The sequence below is a fragment of the Pongo pygmaeus genome, chromosome 6 (assembly GCF_028885625.2).
Source record: "Pongo pygmaeus isolate AG05252 chromosome 6, NHGRI_mPonPyg2-v2.0_pri, whole genome shotgun sequence".
Lineage (NCBI taxonomy): Eukaryota > Metazoa > Chordata > Mammalia > Primates > Hominidae > Pongo > Pongo pygmaeus.
The window spans coordinates 623,885-642,205 of record NC_072379.2 but is presented as its reverse complement, the minus strand read 5'-3'; the positions used below and the strand labels follow the sequence as shown (position 1 = coordinate 642,205).

The window sequence follows — 18,321 nt, the reverse complement described above, 5'->3', positions numbered from 1 at the left end:
TTTTACATTTGTTCAGGGATATTTTATGGCCCAGAATGTTTTCTCTCTTGGTAAATGTTTTATGTGAGCTTGAGAAGAATGTGTAATCTGCTCTTGTTTGATGAAGTCTGTAAATGTCAATTATTTCCTGTTAACTGATGGTGCCATTCAGTTAATCTATGTTCTTACTGATTCTCTTTTTTTTTATTTTCTGTGTGTAATTTTTCAAACTAGATTACTGATTTTCTGCCTGCTGGATCTGTCAATAACTAGCTGAGGGGCGTTAAAGCCTTAAACTATAATAGTGTATTTGTCTGTTTCTCCTTGCAGTTTAATCAGATTTTGCCTTATGACCCATTTTTAAATTTAATAGGCCTATAGTGACCATCATTCAATCTCCGTGGATGTGTCTCCACATCACTGTTTTTTAATACCTCCTTGTATTCCATTCTGTAACTTAATTAACCAATCACCAACTATTGCATATTTCAAACCTTCATGGCTACAAGCAGCTCTGTGATAAACAGCCTGCTAGCCACATCTTATATATTTTTAAAATTGCTTCTATAGAGGAAATGCTAGGGGAAAGAAAAACCCATTCAAAGAGCATGAACTTTTTTTTCTTTTTTCTTTTTGAGATGGAGTCTTGCTCTGTTGCCCAGGCTGGAGTGCAGTGGCACGATCTCACTCAATGCAACCCCTACCTCCCGGATTCAAGCGATTCTCCTGCCTCAGTCTCCTGAGTAGCTGGGATTACAGGCACATGCCACCACGCCTGGCTAATTTTTGTATTTTTAGTAGAGACGGGGTTTCCCCATGTTGGCCAGGCTGGTCTTGAACTCCTGACCTCAGGTGATCGGTCTGCCTCAGCCTCCCAAAGTGCTGAGATTACAGGCATGAGCCACCGTGCCTGGTCAGCATGCATATTTTTAAGATAAAAGTTTGCTGTCTCCAACCTAAACCTGCAGGTGCTGGTCTTCATCCAAAGTGGATTCTGATTCAGAAGCTCAGGGCTGGCCTGGGGATCTGGGGATACTGTGAACATCCAGGGCTGGACACCATGGCCAGTGGCATGGACTGGCAATTCTGACTGGAAGCCCAAGAACGTACAGAAGAAATTTGCCATCCTCCACCTCCTTCCCTAGATCCACAGGGTAGAGCAGACACTTGGCTTGTACCTCCCTTCTGGGACTCCATAGGTTCATATCGTACCCTGAACCCTGGCCATTCATGCACTTCTCTCTCCAATGCCAAGAAAACATTGTTCAGTGACGTGTATTAAAGCATGGTATGGAAGACTTCATTCTGGACCATTGCACTAGGGACAGGGATCACTGCAATGGGGTCTTGTGGTGGAGGAAGGAGCTTGGGCTTGCCTCCGAATATGAGATGAGAACGTGAGAATTTCCACCCAAGTGGCAGTGGATTGAAAATGACCGAGAGGAAACACCAGGGGCTGGGGTGGGGGGGGCTCTGGCTACACTGACCTAACAGGATCCTTGTGGAAGAGAGGCCGGGGTGACCAGACATCCCCCGTGGGGTGGTGGGGGTGAGGAGCCTGATCAGACACTGAGGATGATCAGATATTGAAGATGATCACATATTGATCATGGTGGGTGATTGGTTCTGGCTGAACTGATTTGGCAGGATTATTTTACAAGGAAGCACACATGGGCCTAGAAGAAGGTTCTGGAACCTGACTAAAGTTTGGCCAAGGAGAGAATTGTTGTTACCACACATTTGTGGTTAGGAACCAGACCCGTAGTCAAGAGTGTGACGGAGGGTCCCAGGGGGTTTGAGAACACCGTGCTGTTGACGCCCCAGCCGGGAGCAGGAGCTCTGCTTTCCATGACGGCCAGGACTGAGTTATTGCTATTTAGAGAGAATTTTTTGGAAACTTGTAGTCAACAGAGACACAGAACAAGCCTTCACCTAAACAGTGGAAGAGGCTAAACACAAGCCAGGATGCTGTGTCTGGGGCGCTGGGATCCCAGCAGACGGGAACCCTGGGTCTTGGGCTGGAACAGAAGAGATAGGATGGTGATGCCAGCACCCGGGGTCTGCCCAAGGGTTTAGGCCGCTTCCTTTCCTTAAATAACGTTGACCTAAGGTTTAAATCAGCAGTGGAGAGAGGTTCTTCCCCGGCGAGGGCAGCATGTCTAGGTCTTTCAGAACCACTTCTAAAGGAGGACAGAGACTGAGCAAGCCACTCTTTCCCCCTGGATAGCGTCGTGTTGAAAAACATAAGAAGTCAGAAAAACATATTAGTATGCGCTGGAACAAGTGTTCTGCCTTCGGCGGGGTCCTTTTTGGTAAATGTTCTGTTTTCCTCACTCATCATTCCCGTCTGCTCCTTGTCAATACACATATGTACATTCTTTGCAGACATACTGCTGGTGCATATGTGCCTCTGTGTGCTCTGCTCTTTGACATCATGGGAGGGCGGGTAACAACCCGTGTCCTGGCTCTGACATCCCCCTTCCATCCCTAGGAAGGTTCAAAGATTTTCAAAATAGAGAGTTAAAAAAAACTAAAAATCAGACATGTTGGAAGTGCTAATAACTCAGTTTGCCTTCTTTATTACTGGATACGATCCTGCCACATTCACGTTCTCCCAGGTCGATGTCATGATGCTTTTGTTTAAAAGTCACAAAAATTCTTTATTTTTTTAGCCTCAGGCAGACATTTCTAAGATACAGAAATGCAGATTGTTGGAGCTGGAGGAGTGAGTGGGAGGCCCTGTGTGGTGCGGGGGTCTTTGCTGCCGCCCCTCACCTCGCTGCACTTCTGGCTGCATCCCCAGCCTTGGCAGGCACCTGGTGCTCAGGTCTGAGGTGCAGCTTTGAGGGGCTGTAGGCGCCCACCGTTTCTGTTGTCCCCCTCAGGTGGCCTTGGCTCTGAGAACTGGCTGAACCTGTTTGCTTCAGCAGGTTTCTTTGCATGGGTGAGGGCAGGGAGGTGTTTACCTGTCAGGCCACCTCTGGCTGTAGTTCCACAATATATTAGCAATGTAAGCCAACAAAAAGGAATAAAAAAGCTAGAATGGTGAAGAGATTGGCTGAGATCGGGGCATGGGCCGCTCCATTTGCATCACTCCTGGGGGATTCTGGGACATGTGTGACCCTTCTAGCAGCACTGGGGGAGCGGCTGCATGGGGTTTGGAACCAGCAGAGACTATGGCAGCAGCTGCTGACCGTGGAAGCCCCTTATTCTGCTGAGTGCTTCACAAGCCTCATGATCACTGAGTCCTCCCAGTCGCTTTAGAGGCTGAACGTGTTACTGTGCCCGTTTTACAGATGGCTTAACTCTTCAGAAACTCAGTCCCCTAGGTCCCTCCAGGCAAGGTTGCTACTTGTACCAGACATGATGAGGTGATGGCCAGGAAGCATCTGTCACAGGGATGACCCCACCTGCTGTGACATCACCCCACACAAGCATCTGTCACCCCTGCTCAATAGTGAGCCCCTTAGGGAAGGGTTGTAAACTCGGGATCCTAGGGGTTCAGGAATTAAGTGGAAAACGTGGAGTCCTTGGGAATTGTGGCAGATTGGAGATGGTCATGCTCCTTTCAAAGGGGGGGTGAGCTGAATTCTTGCTTTGGGAGTACAAGGTCCCTGTGTTGCCAGACTTTGGAAAGCCAACAATTTGGATTTTATGAATTTTGTAAATTTTTAAATGTTGGGAGATGATTTTGAAAATAGCATCAACATTGGCACATGAAGAAATAGAAAACCTGAAGAGATCTAGAAGCATTAAGTAAGTTGAAATGGTAACCAAAGACCTTTCCTCCCAAAGGGTTCTTTCTGATGGTTTCACTGGTTGAGTTCTTTCAAACATCAGCAAACTGTCTATTCTTACTTCTCAAATTGCTACAGAAAATATAAAAAAACAGGAAGCTGCTAGATCATTGTATGTACTGTACTGTGATCAGGTGGAGATTGTCCAGAATTCAAGGATGGTTCAACCTCAGAATACTCTATTCATGTAAATCACCATATTAGTAGATTGTAGAGAAAGAGCATGTGACATGTCACATAGGTGTTGGAAAAGGTTTTGACAAAGCTCAACAACTATTGCATAAATTCTTAGCAAACTAAGAATAGGGTCACTTCTTAACTTGGTAAAGGTCATACATACCCAACACAGAGCAGACATCCTAATGGAGAATCTTTGGCTACATGCTCTTTAAGGGAGGGACCACAATGAGGCTCTGATTGCTTTCATGGTTTAATTGTGTTTTGGAGGTCCTGGCAATGCTACAAAGAAAGAAAAATAAGAGGAGTCAGAATTGGAAGGGAAGAGAGAAGGCAAATTTGATCATGTCTATGGAAACCAGCATAGAATACACAGAACAACTCTTACATTCTAATGAGTGTTCAGCAGGGTTGATGCAAGCTCAGCTTACAAAAATCATCATTAAGAAGCCCAAGGGATCCATAAATAAATACACACAATTTTTCTTTGTCAATTTAAAGAAAATTTAAAAATATGGATTCCTTCCCATCACAATGAAGATATTAAATCTGTCTCAACAGAAAGAAAGAGAGAGAGAAAAAAAAGAGCCCAAGGGGCTGGGTGGGTGCAGGGAATGAGAGAAGAGACACAGGCGAGAAGTAACTGGAGAATAGAATTTGAAAGGATGCCATTCATGAGGGCAACAGCCACTGAGAAGTGGAATATGCTTGATAACAGATTATAGGAGACTCTAGGGAGAAAGTTTTAAACCTCTATAAGGACATAAAACACGATCTGAATAGGGAGAGGCGGTCTGTATTCTTGGGTGGAATGACTCAGTGTGATGATATCATTTCTCCCTCACATTAATCTCTACCTTCAAAGCAGCTCCACTTCAAATTGCAGCTGGAATATTGTGAGGCAGTAAACACATTCGGAAATGTGAATGAGCTGGGTGCGGTGGCTCATGCCTGTAATCCCAGCACTTTGGGAGGCCGAGGTGGGAGGATTGCTTGAGCCCAGGAGTTTGAGACCAGCCTGGGCAACACAGAGAAACCCCATCTCTAAAAAAAAAAAGAAAAGTAGCTGGGCATGATGGCACGTGCCTGTAGGCCCAGCTACTCAGGAGGCTGAGGCAGGAGGATCACTTGAGCCCAGGAGTTCGAAGCTACAGTGAGCTATGATCGCACCACTGCACTCTAGCCTGGGTGATAGAGTGAGACCTTTTCTCAGAAAAACAAACAACAACAAAACAAAAAACAAAACAACAAAAAGAAAAAGGAAAGGAAAGAATAAAAATTTGCAAATAGCTAAGTCATCTTTGAAACAGAAGCACAAAGAAGAGGGACTTCTTCTACCAAGAGCTGAGGCTCAGCAGGAGGCCCTGGTCATAAATGGAGCCAGGTGCCCTGCAGGAAGGGATGGCAGAACAATGGCGTGGGGCTGAGAGCTGAGAGAAGGTGCAGGCACACATGGGAGCTCGATATTTAATAGATGCAAGAGGTAGTTTAGTGCAGTGGTTAAGACAAGGACTTTGGAGCCAGATCACCTGGTTTTGAATCCCAGCGCCACCATTCCTTAGCTGTGTGACCTTGGGCAGGTTCCTTAACCTCTCTGTGCTTCTGTCCTGCTCCCATTTGTATGTGAGGATAAGGGGAGTAATGATCATATATGCCATGAGGTTGTTGTGAGAATTAAATGAGCAACTATGCATAAAACACTATTAGTTTCTAGGGATGCCATGACAGAATGACAAACTTGGCCTTAACAACAGTGATCTGGTGTCTCCTGGAAGCCAGAAGTCCAAGCTCAAGATGTGGGCAGGGCTGTTTCCCCCTGAGGGCTGTGTGTGGGGATCTGGCACAGCCTCTCCTTGGCTTGGAGGTGCCATGTTGCCTTCCTGCTGTGCTTTCGTCCGACTCTTCACTCTGCATGGACACTGTGTTTTCCCTGTGTGTGTCCAAGTCTCCTCTTTTTATAAGGACACCAATCATACTGAGTCAGGGCCAACCCTACTCCAGTAGGACCTCACTTTTTTGAGACAGGGTCTTGCTGCCAGTCTGTGGTGCTCTGTGATGGCAGCCCAGGCAGACATGTCAGAGAGTATTTCATTACTTGGTTGTGGGGAAATACTTTCTTAAACAAAACCCACAAAGCACAAACCATAAAGCAAAAAAGAGGTTACATCAGATGAAAGATGTCTACTTAATTAAGGACATCATGGAAAAGTTAACAGGTGACTGCATGTAAGAAGACAGTTGCAATATCTAAACCCGACAAGCAACCAGTATCTAAAACACACAAGGAATTTCTGCAAATCAGCAGGAAAGAAGGTACCAACCCTTCTATCAAGATGGGCACAGGATATGAACAGGAAGTTTACAGAAGAGGAAACACAACCAGAGGAGAAGCCCTTGAAGAGCAGCTCAGAGCTTAGAGCAGCTCAGAGCTTAGAGATCAGGGAAATGGAAATGCAAACAAAACGGCAGTTCAAAGCCGCAGCCCCAACGTGTCAGGCAATGTGGTGACGTGGGTAGATCGAGGGTATGTGGACTCCGTGAAGAAAAAGAAGAAACAGCATGAAATCTGCAGCAGGATACCATTTTTTGGTTAAATGCACATAGCTTAAGATTCTATGTATTAAGAGAAAACATACAAACGAGAAGGTAGACCTCAAATATCTTATAGCAATTACCCACAGACCGAGAGGGTTGTGGGAAGAGAGGAATAAATGTATAGGTAAAACAAGAACAGATCACGGAGTGTCATGAACTAAGGGCTCCATATTTGCATCTGAGGTTTAAAGAAAAGGTGCTGGAATAGGATGTCCCACAAAACACAGGTGTTGCCAAATGCATGGTCTGTGGGCATGTCGGGAACAGTGGGGTTTGCTGCATTGTGGCCCCAGCAGGACCCAGTCTGAGTGTTGTGGCTGCCTGTGAGCTGAGTACAGGGATATGGGTCTGCGGGCTATGTTCCTGGACCTTGCCCTGCCTCCACCTCTCCCACCCTCACTCCGGCACTTACCACTGGTGGGGAGGAGCCTTCACTGGTTCTGGATTGGGTGGGGGCGGTGAGGGGGTCCCAGGAGGAGGGTGGGGGAAATTGGGTGGGGCCTCTGCTTCCCTGGAGCCCTCCAGGCTTGGGGAAAGTGAACACAGCTCAAGAGTGTGTGTTTTAAGAGAAACTGGGGGTGTCTGTGCAGGGGCAGGGTGTCTAGGCTTTCCCATACAGCCCTTTGCCCAGATAGAGGCTGCAAGTTCCAGCTGGGTGAGCACTACCCGGGGCCCAGGAGGGGTTTGCTTTCCATCCAACCTGCCACATCCTGGGCTCTGCTCCTGGAGGGGACTAGTGCCTGCTGCCACCCCTTGGGTTCACAGGCCCAGGCTCTGCCTCCTGCCAGGACGGGGGAAGCAGATGGAAAGCTGGGGCCAGGAGAGCATCTGGAATGGACCAGGGTGACAGTCGGTGACAAGGACCAATCACCCAGTGTGACTGTTCTTAACCTACAGGGCTGGGTGGGACTTGACCAGCTGGCCTGATGTTAGTGTGGTCTGAGCAAATGACTAACCAATAGGTTGTGCCCAACACATTTATTTGCACACCAAAAATTAGCTTGCTTTTAAAATGGCACTTGGTTAGTTGGGGGTGGTGGTTCGGGCTGGTGGTCCCATCTACTTGGGAGGCTGAGGCGGGAGGATCACTTGAGCCTAGAAGGTCGAGGCTGAAGTGAGCTGTGATGGCACCACTGCACTCCAGCCTGGGTGGCAGAGTGAGACTCGGTCTCTTAAAAAAAAAAAAAAAAAAAAAAGGCACTTGGTCCGGCCCGGTGGCTCACACCTGTAATCCCAGAACTTTGGGAGGCCAAGGTGGGCGGATCATGAGGTCAGGAGTTCGAGACCAGCCTAGCCAACATGGTGAAACCCCCGTCTCTACTGAAAACACAAAAATTAGCTGGGCATGGCAGTATGTGCCTGTAATCCCAGCTACTTGGGAGGCTGAGGCAGGAGAATCGCTTGAACCCGGGAGGTGGAGGTTGCAGTGAGCCGAGATCGTGCCATTATACTCCAGCCTGGTCGACAGGGCGAGACTCTGTCTCAAAAAAAAAAAAAAAAAAAAAAAAGGCACTTGGGTGTTGGGGTTTAGATTTCAAAATAAACAAGAAAACCCCAAACTTTCCTTGTTGTTTAAATTACCCGGGATGAGCACTTGGCTGTTTTTATTGGATGGGGAATAAAGGGCCCGAGGCTCTTCACCCCATTTGCACTTTTTTTCCCAAAAATACATGAGGTTGGAATTCATGGGTGGCTTTTGGCCTCAAGGGTCAGATCTTGTCCTGAATGTGTCTTTGAAAACGTCGATGCTGCGGGCACGACTGGGAACCACACCTTAGAGCTGGGTGTGGAGGGAAAAGGCTGGGCTGTGAAGTTGTAGCCCTCAGGAGGGAGGGAGGCCGACGGACCCTCAGCCAAGGCGGTGCGCGGCGCTGGGGTCTGGTGGCTGGTGAGGAGCCGCTGTGCGATGGCTGGCACAGCAGAACTGGGTAGAGCGTGCTCCTGGGACCGCAGCCTGAGGAAGCCAGGCCTGCCTAGCTTGGATGAGCCCCGCCGGCTGGCAGGACGCGGCTCCGGAGAGACCCTGGGCTCCATCACTGTTTCCCAGCTGGTCCCCTGGTCCCCTGGATCAGTGAGGACAAAGTGAGCCAAGCAGGCCTGGGGGGCACAGGTGGTGGCTGCGTTTGGCCAGAGCTGGAAGCCTGACTGGGCAGGTGGAGGGGGAAGGAAGGTCCCCAATCTGCAGTGGTCTGTGGTTGATGGAGATCTCTGACCTCTCCAGGCCCTGCGAGTCTGTCCGGAGAGACCTCGTTTTGCCAGTGAGAGCCGGGGGGCTGCCTCCAGCACAGGGGACCAGGACCTGGGGCGAGGACCCACTGCACCAGACAGGGCCTGTACCTGCAGCCAAGAGGGGCTGAGACCCACCCAGTGTGTTCTGCGTGTGCATCCGCGGGCAGGGCTGGGCCTGGGAGGGTCTCGGCAGTGGTGAGAGCACAGCCCCTGCCTGGGCTCAGCCTCAGCCTCAGCTACTTTCTCTCTCTCTCTCTCTCTTTCTCTCTTTCTCTTCCTTTCTCTCTCTCTCTCTGTCTTTCTCTTTCTTCCTCTCTCTCTCTTCCTTTTTCTTTCTCCCTCTCTCTCTCTTTTCTTTCTTTTTCTCTCTGTCTCTCTCTCTCTTCCTTTTTTTCTCTCTTTCTTTTTTTCTCTTTCTCTCTCCCTTTCCCTCCCTTCCTTCTTTCCTTTCTTTCTTTCTTTTCTTTTTTTTTTTTTTTGATGGAGTCTTGCTCTGTAGCCCAGGCTGGAGTGCAGTGGTGCGATCTCGGCTCACTGCAAGCTCTGCCTCCCGGGTTCATGCCATTCTCCTGCCTCAGCCTCCCAAGTAGCTGGGACTACAGGCGCCCGCCACCACGCCCGGCTAATTTTTTTTTGTATTTTTAGTAGAGATGGGGTTTCACAGTGGTCTCGATCTCCTGACCTCGTGATCCGCCCGCCTTGGCCTCTCAAAGTGCTGGGATTACAGGAGTGAGCCACCGTGCCCGGCCTTTTTTTTTTTCTTTCTCTCTCTCTTTCCTTTCTTCCTTTTTTCTTTCCTTTCCTCTCCTTTCTCTTCTTTCTTTCTTTCCTTCTTTCTTCCTTTTTCTCTCTCTTTTTTTTATTTTTTATTTATTTATTTTTTTGAGATGGAGTCTCACTCTGTCGCCCAGGGGCGCGATCTCCGCTCACTGCAAGCTCTGCCTCCTGGGTTCCAGCAATTCTCCTGCCTCAGCCTCCCAAGTAGCTGGGACCACAGGCGCCCACCACCACGCCCAGCCAATTTTTTGTATTTTTAGTAGAGACGGGGTTTCACCGTGTTAGCCAGGATGGTCTCGATCTTCCGACCTTGTGATCCGCCTGCCTTGGCCTTCCAAAGTGCTGGGATTACAAGTGCGAGCCACCGCGCCCAGCCTTCTTTCTCTTTGTCTTTGTCTCGCTCTTTCTCTTTCTTTCTGCCTCTCTCTCTCTCCTTCTTTCTGTTTTTAGAGACAGGGTCTCGCTCTGTCACCCAGGCTGGAGTACAGTGGTGCAATCTCAGCTCCCTGCAGCCTCAACCTCCTGGGCTCAAGCAATCCTCCTGCCTCAGCCTCCTGAGTAGCTGGAACCACAGGTGCATGCCACCATGCCCAGCTGAAGTTTTTACCTTTTTTGAGACAAAGTCTTGCTCTGTCACCCAGGTTGGAGTGCAGTGGTGTGATCTCAGCTCATGGTAACCTCCCCCTCCCAGGTTCAAGCAGTTCTCCTGCCTCAGCCTCCCAAGTAGCTGGGATTACAGGTGTGCGCCACCACACCTCACTAATTTTTGTATTTTCAGTAGAGACAGGGTTTCACCATGTTGGTCAGGCTGGTCTCAAACTCCTGACCTCAGGTGATCCACCTGCCTTGGCCTCCCAAAGTGCTGGGATTACAGGCGTGAGCCACCATGCCCAGCAAAATTTTATTTATTTATTTTTATTTTTATTTTTTTGAGACAGAGTCTTGCTCTGTTGCCCAGGCTGGAGTGCAGTAGTGGCATGATCTCAGCTCACTGCAACCTCCGCCTCCCAGGTTCAAGCAATTCTCCTGCTTCAGCCTCCTGAGTCACTGGGATTACAGGCACGTGCCACCGTGTCCGGCTAATTTTTGTATTTTTAGTAGAGATGGGGGTTTCTCCATGTTGGTCAGGCTGGTCTCGAACTCCTGACCTCAGGTGATGTGCCTGCTTCGGCCTCCCAAAGTGCTGGGATTACAAGTGTGAGCCACTGCGCCCGGCCACGCCCAGCCAATTTTTTTTACTTTTTATAGAAATGGGGTCTTGTTATGCTGCCCAAGCTGGTCTCAAACTCCTGGGCCCAGCGATCCTTTCACCTCCTTATGGTGCCCGGCCTCCCAAAGTGCTAGGATGACAGGCATGAGCCACCCACCACATCTGGCCCACGTCAGCTTCCTAAGCCTCAGCTTCCTTGTCTGTGAAGTGGGGCAGTAACGGGGCCTGTGGTGGTGAAGTTCAGAGGAGGGGATGTAAATGGGGCATTCTCTCAGGTGAAAGGCATTCAACCCAGCCTTTTGTCAGAAGACCCGGGTCTTAGCGGTGTTCCACCGTCTTGGAGCTGATGAGGCAGGTTGAATCTGTCATTCTGTACGTCCTGTCATATATGCTGCTGAGTATTTTGTGTACAGACAGTCCTGAGTGGCTGAGGTTGGGCAGATGTAGCCGGACTATGGACAGAGGTTTCCTGTGAGTCTGCAGAAGTGCCCAGCCCTGCATTGGCCTGTCCTGGTCGGGCGTGCGGGGCGCAGAGTCTGCAGGCGTCTGCCATCTGGGCCTGGCTCCCATCCCCTCCCCTCTGTGGGCCCCGCGCCTCCCGCCCCCCGTGCCGACCTGAACCTCACAGTCCAGTTCCCTGGGTGGTGGATGAGTCCTTGGGTGTCTCCTACCCGCTTGGTGGCAGCCCTGCTTGCCCCTGCAGGGACCTCACAACACTGCACCCACTCGGCTCCGCAGGCCTCCCTGTCCTGGGGCCGGGAGAGGTCTCTGCAGGCTGGGGAGGGGTTTCTGGAAACATTCTCAGGTGAGCATTCCCGTGCAAGTCCCAACCTGCGCTTGTCTTGGCTCGGGAGGCCCGAAGCGGCTGGAGGAGGAAGGAGGTGGCATTTCTAGGAGCTGATGGTGTTTTCCAGGCGGGCCTGGTCGTGGCTTTTTCATCCTCGGTGTACCATGTTGGTCGGTGGGCCCTCGTAGTGGGAGCTGGACCTGTCTCTGCAGGTATTGGAGCAGATTCACAGAGCAGAACGATCGGCTGAGTTACTCACGTTCAACCCCACGTGTGTGATTTCAGGGGCTGAGCTTGGCGCGCCGTCTCCTTGCCTTTTGAAGGCGAGTTTGGCTGTGAACGGAGCTGCTGGTTCCGATCCCATACACTTCCTCAGGCGTTGTGGGCTTGGAGTCTGTGCCACACTCAGAAAAGCACATTTTTGTGTTTTAAAGTCTACATTTTGCCTCTTTTGGTTGCTTTAAAAATGTTAAGAGCCTTAAGTCTGCCCTTAAGCGTACGTGTTGTGTTTTCTCCAATGATGAACAGCCTCATTTTTAAAATTACACAGATTTACAATTTAATTATAGAAAATTAGAAAATACACGTCAGTACAAGTAATCCAAAAAAAAAAAAAAAAGAAAAAGAAAAGAAAAAGAAAAAAACACATGAAAATGACCCAACCCCACCCCCTCTCCACCCCACAGTTGCTATTAGCCTTACGGTGCATAGCCTCTAGGTTATTTACTTTATGGTTGTGTTTTTAAATTGTACAGTTTCATCAACACCCTATTTTCACTGGTAACACTGTGAACACCTTTATTCCTTGTTACATGTATCTATACCACCATTTTTAATGACCACATAGTGTTGGGTTGTTGAGAAGGACTGTGATTTATTTAATAAAGCCTGTATTGCTGATGGTGCTTTGGTGAATATTACACACACACATCTTTTCATAGTCGTTTATTTAATAAAGCCTCTGTTGCTGACAGTGCTTCGGTGAATATTACTACAATATTTTTACATCTTTTCATAGTCATCCAGTTGTTTCTTCAAGTTCCTAAATGTGGAACTGATGGTCCCAAGGGTGGCCACTCCAATAGCGTTTGATACTTGTTGCAATGCCCTTAAAGAGGCAGTGCCATCCTTCCAGTCATCCTTCCAGGCATCCGTTTTTTCATTCACTTTTCCCTTCCTTCTTCTCCTCTAATAGCCACCCATCCATCATCTGTCGGTGCACCCACCTGTCCATCCATCCATCCATCCATCCACCCACTTGTTCATCCACCCACCTGTCTGTCCATCCATATGTCATCCATCCATCCGTTAATCTACTCACCCACCTGTTCATCCACCCACCTGTCCATCCATCCATCCATCCATCCATCCATCCATCATCCATCGTTTCATCCATCCGTTAATCTACTCAAATCTACTCACCTGTTCACCCACCTGTCCATCCATCCATCTATCCATCCATCCATCCATCTGTTAATCTACTCACCCACCTGTTCACCCACCTGTCCATCCATCCATCTATCCATCCATCCATCCATCTGTTAATCTACTCACCCACCTGTTCACCCACCTGTCCATCCATCCATCTATCCATCCATCTATCCATCCATCCATCCATCCGTTAATCTACTCACCCACCTATTCATCCACCCACCTGTCCATCCATCCATCCATTCATCTACTCACCCACTTGTCCATCCGTTCATCCAACCGCTCACCCACCTGTTCAATCCACCCACCTGTCTGTCCATCCATCCATCTACTCATTCATCTACTCACCCACCTGTACATCCATGTGTCCATTCACTCATCCATTCATCCACCCACCCATCCAACCATCCATATTGTGCTGAGGACCTTCTGAGTCAGACCTGGGCTCGGCACTGCAGCCTGCAGTGAACATGTGGTCTCCATCTGAGAGCTCAGTCAGCTGTGGGAGGCGGAAGCCATCCACGGAGTGAGAAGCACAGGAACCGAGGTGTTGCAGGAGGGGAGGCGTCAGGATCGGGAGTGGTGTGGGTGGGGGCTTTCAAAAGGTTTGTGATCTCTGAGCCCCAGACCAGGTGGGACTGGAACCCGAGACGGGCCGTTTCCTGGAAACTGTCCTGACCCAGCACCACCAGCCAGCCCTGACCCAAATAGCAGGGGCTCCTTACTGGATGACTGCCCAGAGAGAGCTGGGGGTGGCCGTCCCAGACGCTCAGGCCCTCAATCCCCAGCTTAGAGACCAGTCCAGGGCACAGATGGAGAGAGAGACAGAGAGAGGGAGGGGTGGACGAGAGGGAGGCACATGCTCTGCTCGGAGGAGGGCTCTGCCCCTAGGGAAGCCAGACCATGGAGGAGCGTTGATGATAGGGGCTTCAGCCTGACTTCACCTCTTCCTGGCTTCTTGACCTTGGGTGAAGTTACTTTGTGTCTTGTTTCCTTATCTGGAAACTGAACAGAACAGCAGTGCTGACCTCATAGGGGCGGGTGAGGATGGAGCAAGAGACAGACCAGGGGCTCTGCCCTCAGCCCCCGCAGGAAGGGCCGGCTGGAATGTCTTCGTGTTTTTCTTTCTCTTACGAGGCCTGAGAGCTGGGGGGCTTTCCGTGTCCCCAGAACCCAGCACAGCCCCTGATGCAGAAGTGCTAAGCTGTGTTTGTTGATGGGGTAGGTGGGGCAACCCACATGTGAGACGATTTAAAATCTGAGCCAGCAGCTTCACTTAACCTTCCAGAGTGACTGCTGGATGAGAAGAGAAAACTCTTATTTACAGACAGAAGAGGCCCGGGCCTTTTAATGCCATTAAGTGCTGAGAGAGAGAGGAAGGCACAGGGGTTTTGTGTGAAAGGGGCAGACGGTGGAAAAGGAGGGTGAAGCCGTGCGGGGGGGACATGGACAGAGCCGACCTCACCTCGGGGCTGTTGCCTGGAGACGTCTGTGTTCAGGCCTTTGTTGGCGATAAGCTGGTGACATTCGAGCATTAAAGTTTCCTCTGAAGAAAAATGGGGCTCCCAGACCTTTTTGGTACAGGAGGCTGGGCTCTCTGGGCTCTGCTGATCACAGAGAGTTGGGGACTGTGTTCCTCTGCAGGCGCACACCTGGGGAGATGAGGGACACCCATGTGGCCAACGGAGAAACCCAGCGAGGCTCATTTAAGAGGCACTCCAGGAGGGGCTGCTCTGAGCGAGGCCACGCCCAGGCACCTGGGTGTGTGGAAAGTCGGCTTTCATTGATACCGAGGACTGAACAGCCTGGTCTGGAGACAGAAACCTCCCAGGAAAGGTTTCAGCCGACCCCTGCCTTTGCTCAGGCTCCGGTAGACGCACGTGAGTGGAACGTGAGCCTTGAGTCATCGGGGTGCGGCCACATTGACCTGCCCCCTCTTCCTGGGGAGTTCTGTCATGTCCATCGTGGCCTAGTGTGTGCTGGCAGGAACCAGAAGCACTGGAAACATCCATCTGGGCAGGAACGGGTGAAGGAGCGAGGGTGTTCATATAGAGAATGCCAGGCAGGGTGGGTGCAGCGGCTCATGCCTGTAATCCCAGCACTTTGGGAGGCTGAGGTAGGAGGATCGCTTGAGGTCAGGAGTTGGAGACCAGCCTGGGCAACATAGCGAGACCCATTTATTAAAAAATAAAAAATAAAAATAAGCAGGTGTGGTGGCATGTGCCTGTAGTCCCAGCTACTCGGGAGGCTCAGGTGAGAGGACACCTTAAGCCCAGGAGTTCGAGGCTGCGGTGAGCTGTGATCGCACCCCTATACTCCAGCCTGGGCAACAAAATGAGACCCCCATCTCTTAAAAGAAAAAAAAGAATACTTGGCAGCCGTAAAAGGAGCAAAGAAGCTTCCAGATTTGTGTTTTCACCCAGGTGCATTTCAGAAAATATGCGTCAGGAGGGAGAATCGAATTGTGAAAGGATATCTTTCTGTCAGTGATATGCAATGATGCAGACACCACTGGAAATGCACGCTTTTCACGGGTGCACACGTGTGGTCACGGATGCCCGTGTGTGAAGTGGTGACACATAGCAAGCGTGGTGGAGGCGGCACTTGCCCTCCACACCCAGGCCCGGAGGACGCTGGAGCCACAGCTGTGATGCTGGACGGCTTTCCAGGAGAGAGCGGTGGAGGCAGCATGGTCCTGAGCCGGGTGGTGGGGGGTACACAGTGTCCATTTGATTACTTAAGTCATTTAATGGAATATTTTACCATTATAAGTTGAAATATTTTTTTTTAAAAAAAGAGGGAGGAATTGTAAAATGATTTCTTAAAGATCTGTTCATTCTGAGAACCCATACTTTGTGGTTTTGAAGAAATGCAGTTTAGAGCACAGTGCCAGGACGGCTCCTGCAGATGTGCACTAGGGAGGCTGTGGCCAGGAAATGTCCCCACTGGGGCCAGGTGCCTGGGACTGGGACTGGGGCAGCATGGCCAAGCCCCACCACCCAGGTGGGCGGATAGTGGAGGGCCCCCAGCTCTCCCCCAGCCCTGCCACCCACTGACCCCTCCTCAGGTGGGCGGACAGTGGAGGGCCCCCAGCTCTCCCCCAGCCCTGCCACCCACTGACCCCTCCTCAGGTGGGCGGACAGTGGAGGGCCCCCAGCTCTCCCCCCAGCTCTGCCACCCACTGACCCCTCCTCAGGTGGGAGGACAGTGGAGGCTTCAGCCCTCCCCCAGCTCTGCCACCCACTGACCCCTCCTCAGGTGGGAGGACAGTGGAGGCTTCAGCCCTCCCCCAGCTCTGCCACCCACTGACCCCTCCTCAGGTGGGAGGACAGTGGAGGCTTCAGCTCTCCCCCAGCTCTCCCCCCAGCTCTGCCACCCACTGACCCCTCCTCAGGTGGGCGGACAGTGGAGGGCCCCCAGCTCTCCCCCAGCCCTGCCACCCACTGACCCCTCCTCAGGTGGGCGGACAGTGGAGGGCCCCCAGCTCTCCCCCCAGCTCTGCCACCCACTGACCCCTCCTCAGGTGGGAGGACAGTGGAGGGCCCCCAGCTCTCCCCCAGCCCTGCCACCCACTGACCCCTCCCCAGGTGGGAGGACAGTGGAGGCCCCCAGCCCTCCCTACAGCCCTGCCACACGCTGACCCCTCCTGCAGTTCTGCCCCCCTCCCGGAGGAAACAGGAAACTGAGTTGCCAGGGAAGTTGGGAACAAGGACTCAAAAAAGAAGCATTCTTAAATAGAGAGAAAACAACCACTATTTTAAGAATGACTTATTTATGGACCCTGGAATCAGGAGGGTCAGGGCTGTCTGGATCTTTGATTTCCTATTTGTTTCCTGGGTGGCTCAGCCCCCATCCCTGGGAGTCAGGGTGCACCTGTGGGCCCGCAAAGGTTTCCAAGAATCTTCTTTTTAAGTAATCAGGGCAGGCAGGAGGCCGCCCTCGGAGTGTCCCCGTGGGTGCACTCCCTGCCTGGGTCTCTGGTTTCTCTGTGTCACATTGTGGGCTGAGTGCTTGTTGAGAAGTCCGGTCTCCGAAGGTGGTTATTGCGTCTATTATTAAGAGTGCGACGCTGGCACCGTGTTCTGGGGCAGGTGCCTCTCTACCTTCCTGGCTGATGGGTGCTTCCCCACTTTTCCCGGGCACCCCTGCCAGCTCCCCCATGCCCCTTGGGTCCTGTCTGCGTGGTCCATTTCTCATCCAGATTTGGAACATTGGACAGCCAGGCTTCCTGCTTGGCGCAGCCCCGAGACTCGTCCTCACCGGCTTCGAGTTTGCGTGTCACGAAGGGTCTGTGTTTTCCACAGAGAGGTTCCGAATGCACATGTCACTTCTGTGTCAAGGGTCCCAGGCTTCTCCTTCGACTGAAAGTGTTCTCCCTGAAAGGAAAAAAAATGCAGAAAACATGTCATCAACATTGCTGGTTGTATTCTAGTAGAATTGTATTTACTGACGGGAGAATGTTCACAATCTATTGTTACTTTTGTTTTTCTAAATGGAGTTCAAAATGCGTGTATGGTGTGACCCCATTTCTGTAAAAACCAAAACAGCAAACTGCGTCTGTGCACGGAACAGAAATGGGGCTGGGAGGTTGTGTGCCTAGGGCTCGCGGTGCCATCTCCGGCCCTCGGGTCATGAAGGATTTCAGTTTTCTTCTTTGAACTCTCATGGATTTTCTCATTTTCCCCGATGACTGTGAAGCGATTTACACAAGACTGTGAAATGAGGGGAGGAAGGGCTTAAATGTCCCTGTGCCGCCTGCAGCCCTAATTTGGCGTGTTTTGCTTTTCAGTGACATATTCGATGCTATGTTCCCTGTCACTCACATCGCTGGGGAGACCGTTATACAGCAAGGTATGTTCTGCCTGCTCCTCTGAGCCAAAGCCCAGAGGGGAAAAATGGACTATGCACTTAAAAAAAAAAAAAGTATAAGGGCAGGCACGATGGCCCACGCCTGTAATCCCAGCACTTTGGGAGGCTGAGGTGGGCAGATCACCTGAGGTCAGGGGTTCGAGACCATCCTGACCAACATGGTGAAATCCTGTCTCTACTAAAAATAAAAATTAGCTGGGCGTGGTGGCCGGTGCCTGCAATCCCAGCTACTCCAGAGGCTGAGGCAGGAGAATCGCTTGAACCTGGGAGGCGGAGGTTGCAGTGGGCTGAGATTGCGCCGTTGCACTCCAGCCTAGGTGATAGAGTAAGGCTCTGTCTCAAATTTCAAAAGTATATATATACTTATACATACATACACACATATAATATGCGTATATGCGTACCTATATATGCACGTATATGTGCACACATATTTGTATACATGTATACGTATATGTACACGTATATAC

The 18,321-nt window shown here is 50.6% G+C and overlaps 1 protein-coding gene across 3 annotated transcripts in view; it reads left to right on the top strand.

Moving 5' to 3' along the window:
* PRKAR1B (protein kinase cAMP-dependent type I regulatory subunit beta) overlaps positions 1–18,321 on the top strand; it is a 185,887-nt gene that overhangs the window by 103,874 nt on the left and 63,692 nt on the right. For all 3 annotated transcript variants that reach the window (XM_054494877.2, XM_054494876.2, XM_054494875.2), the window contains exon 5: positions 17,772–17,833. In XM_054494877.2, coding sequence (XP_054350852.1) covers positions 17,772–17,833 — 62 coding nt within the window. The remainder of the gene's footprint in view (positions 1–17,771; positions 17,834–18,321) is intronic.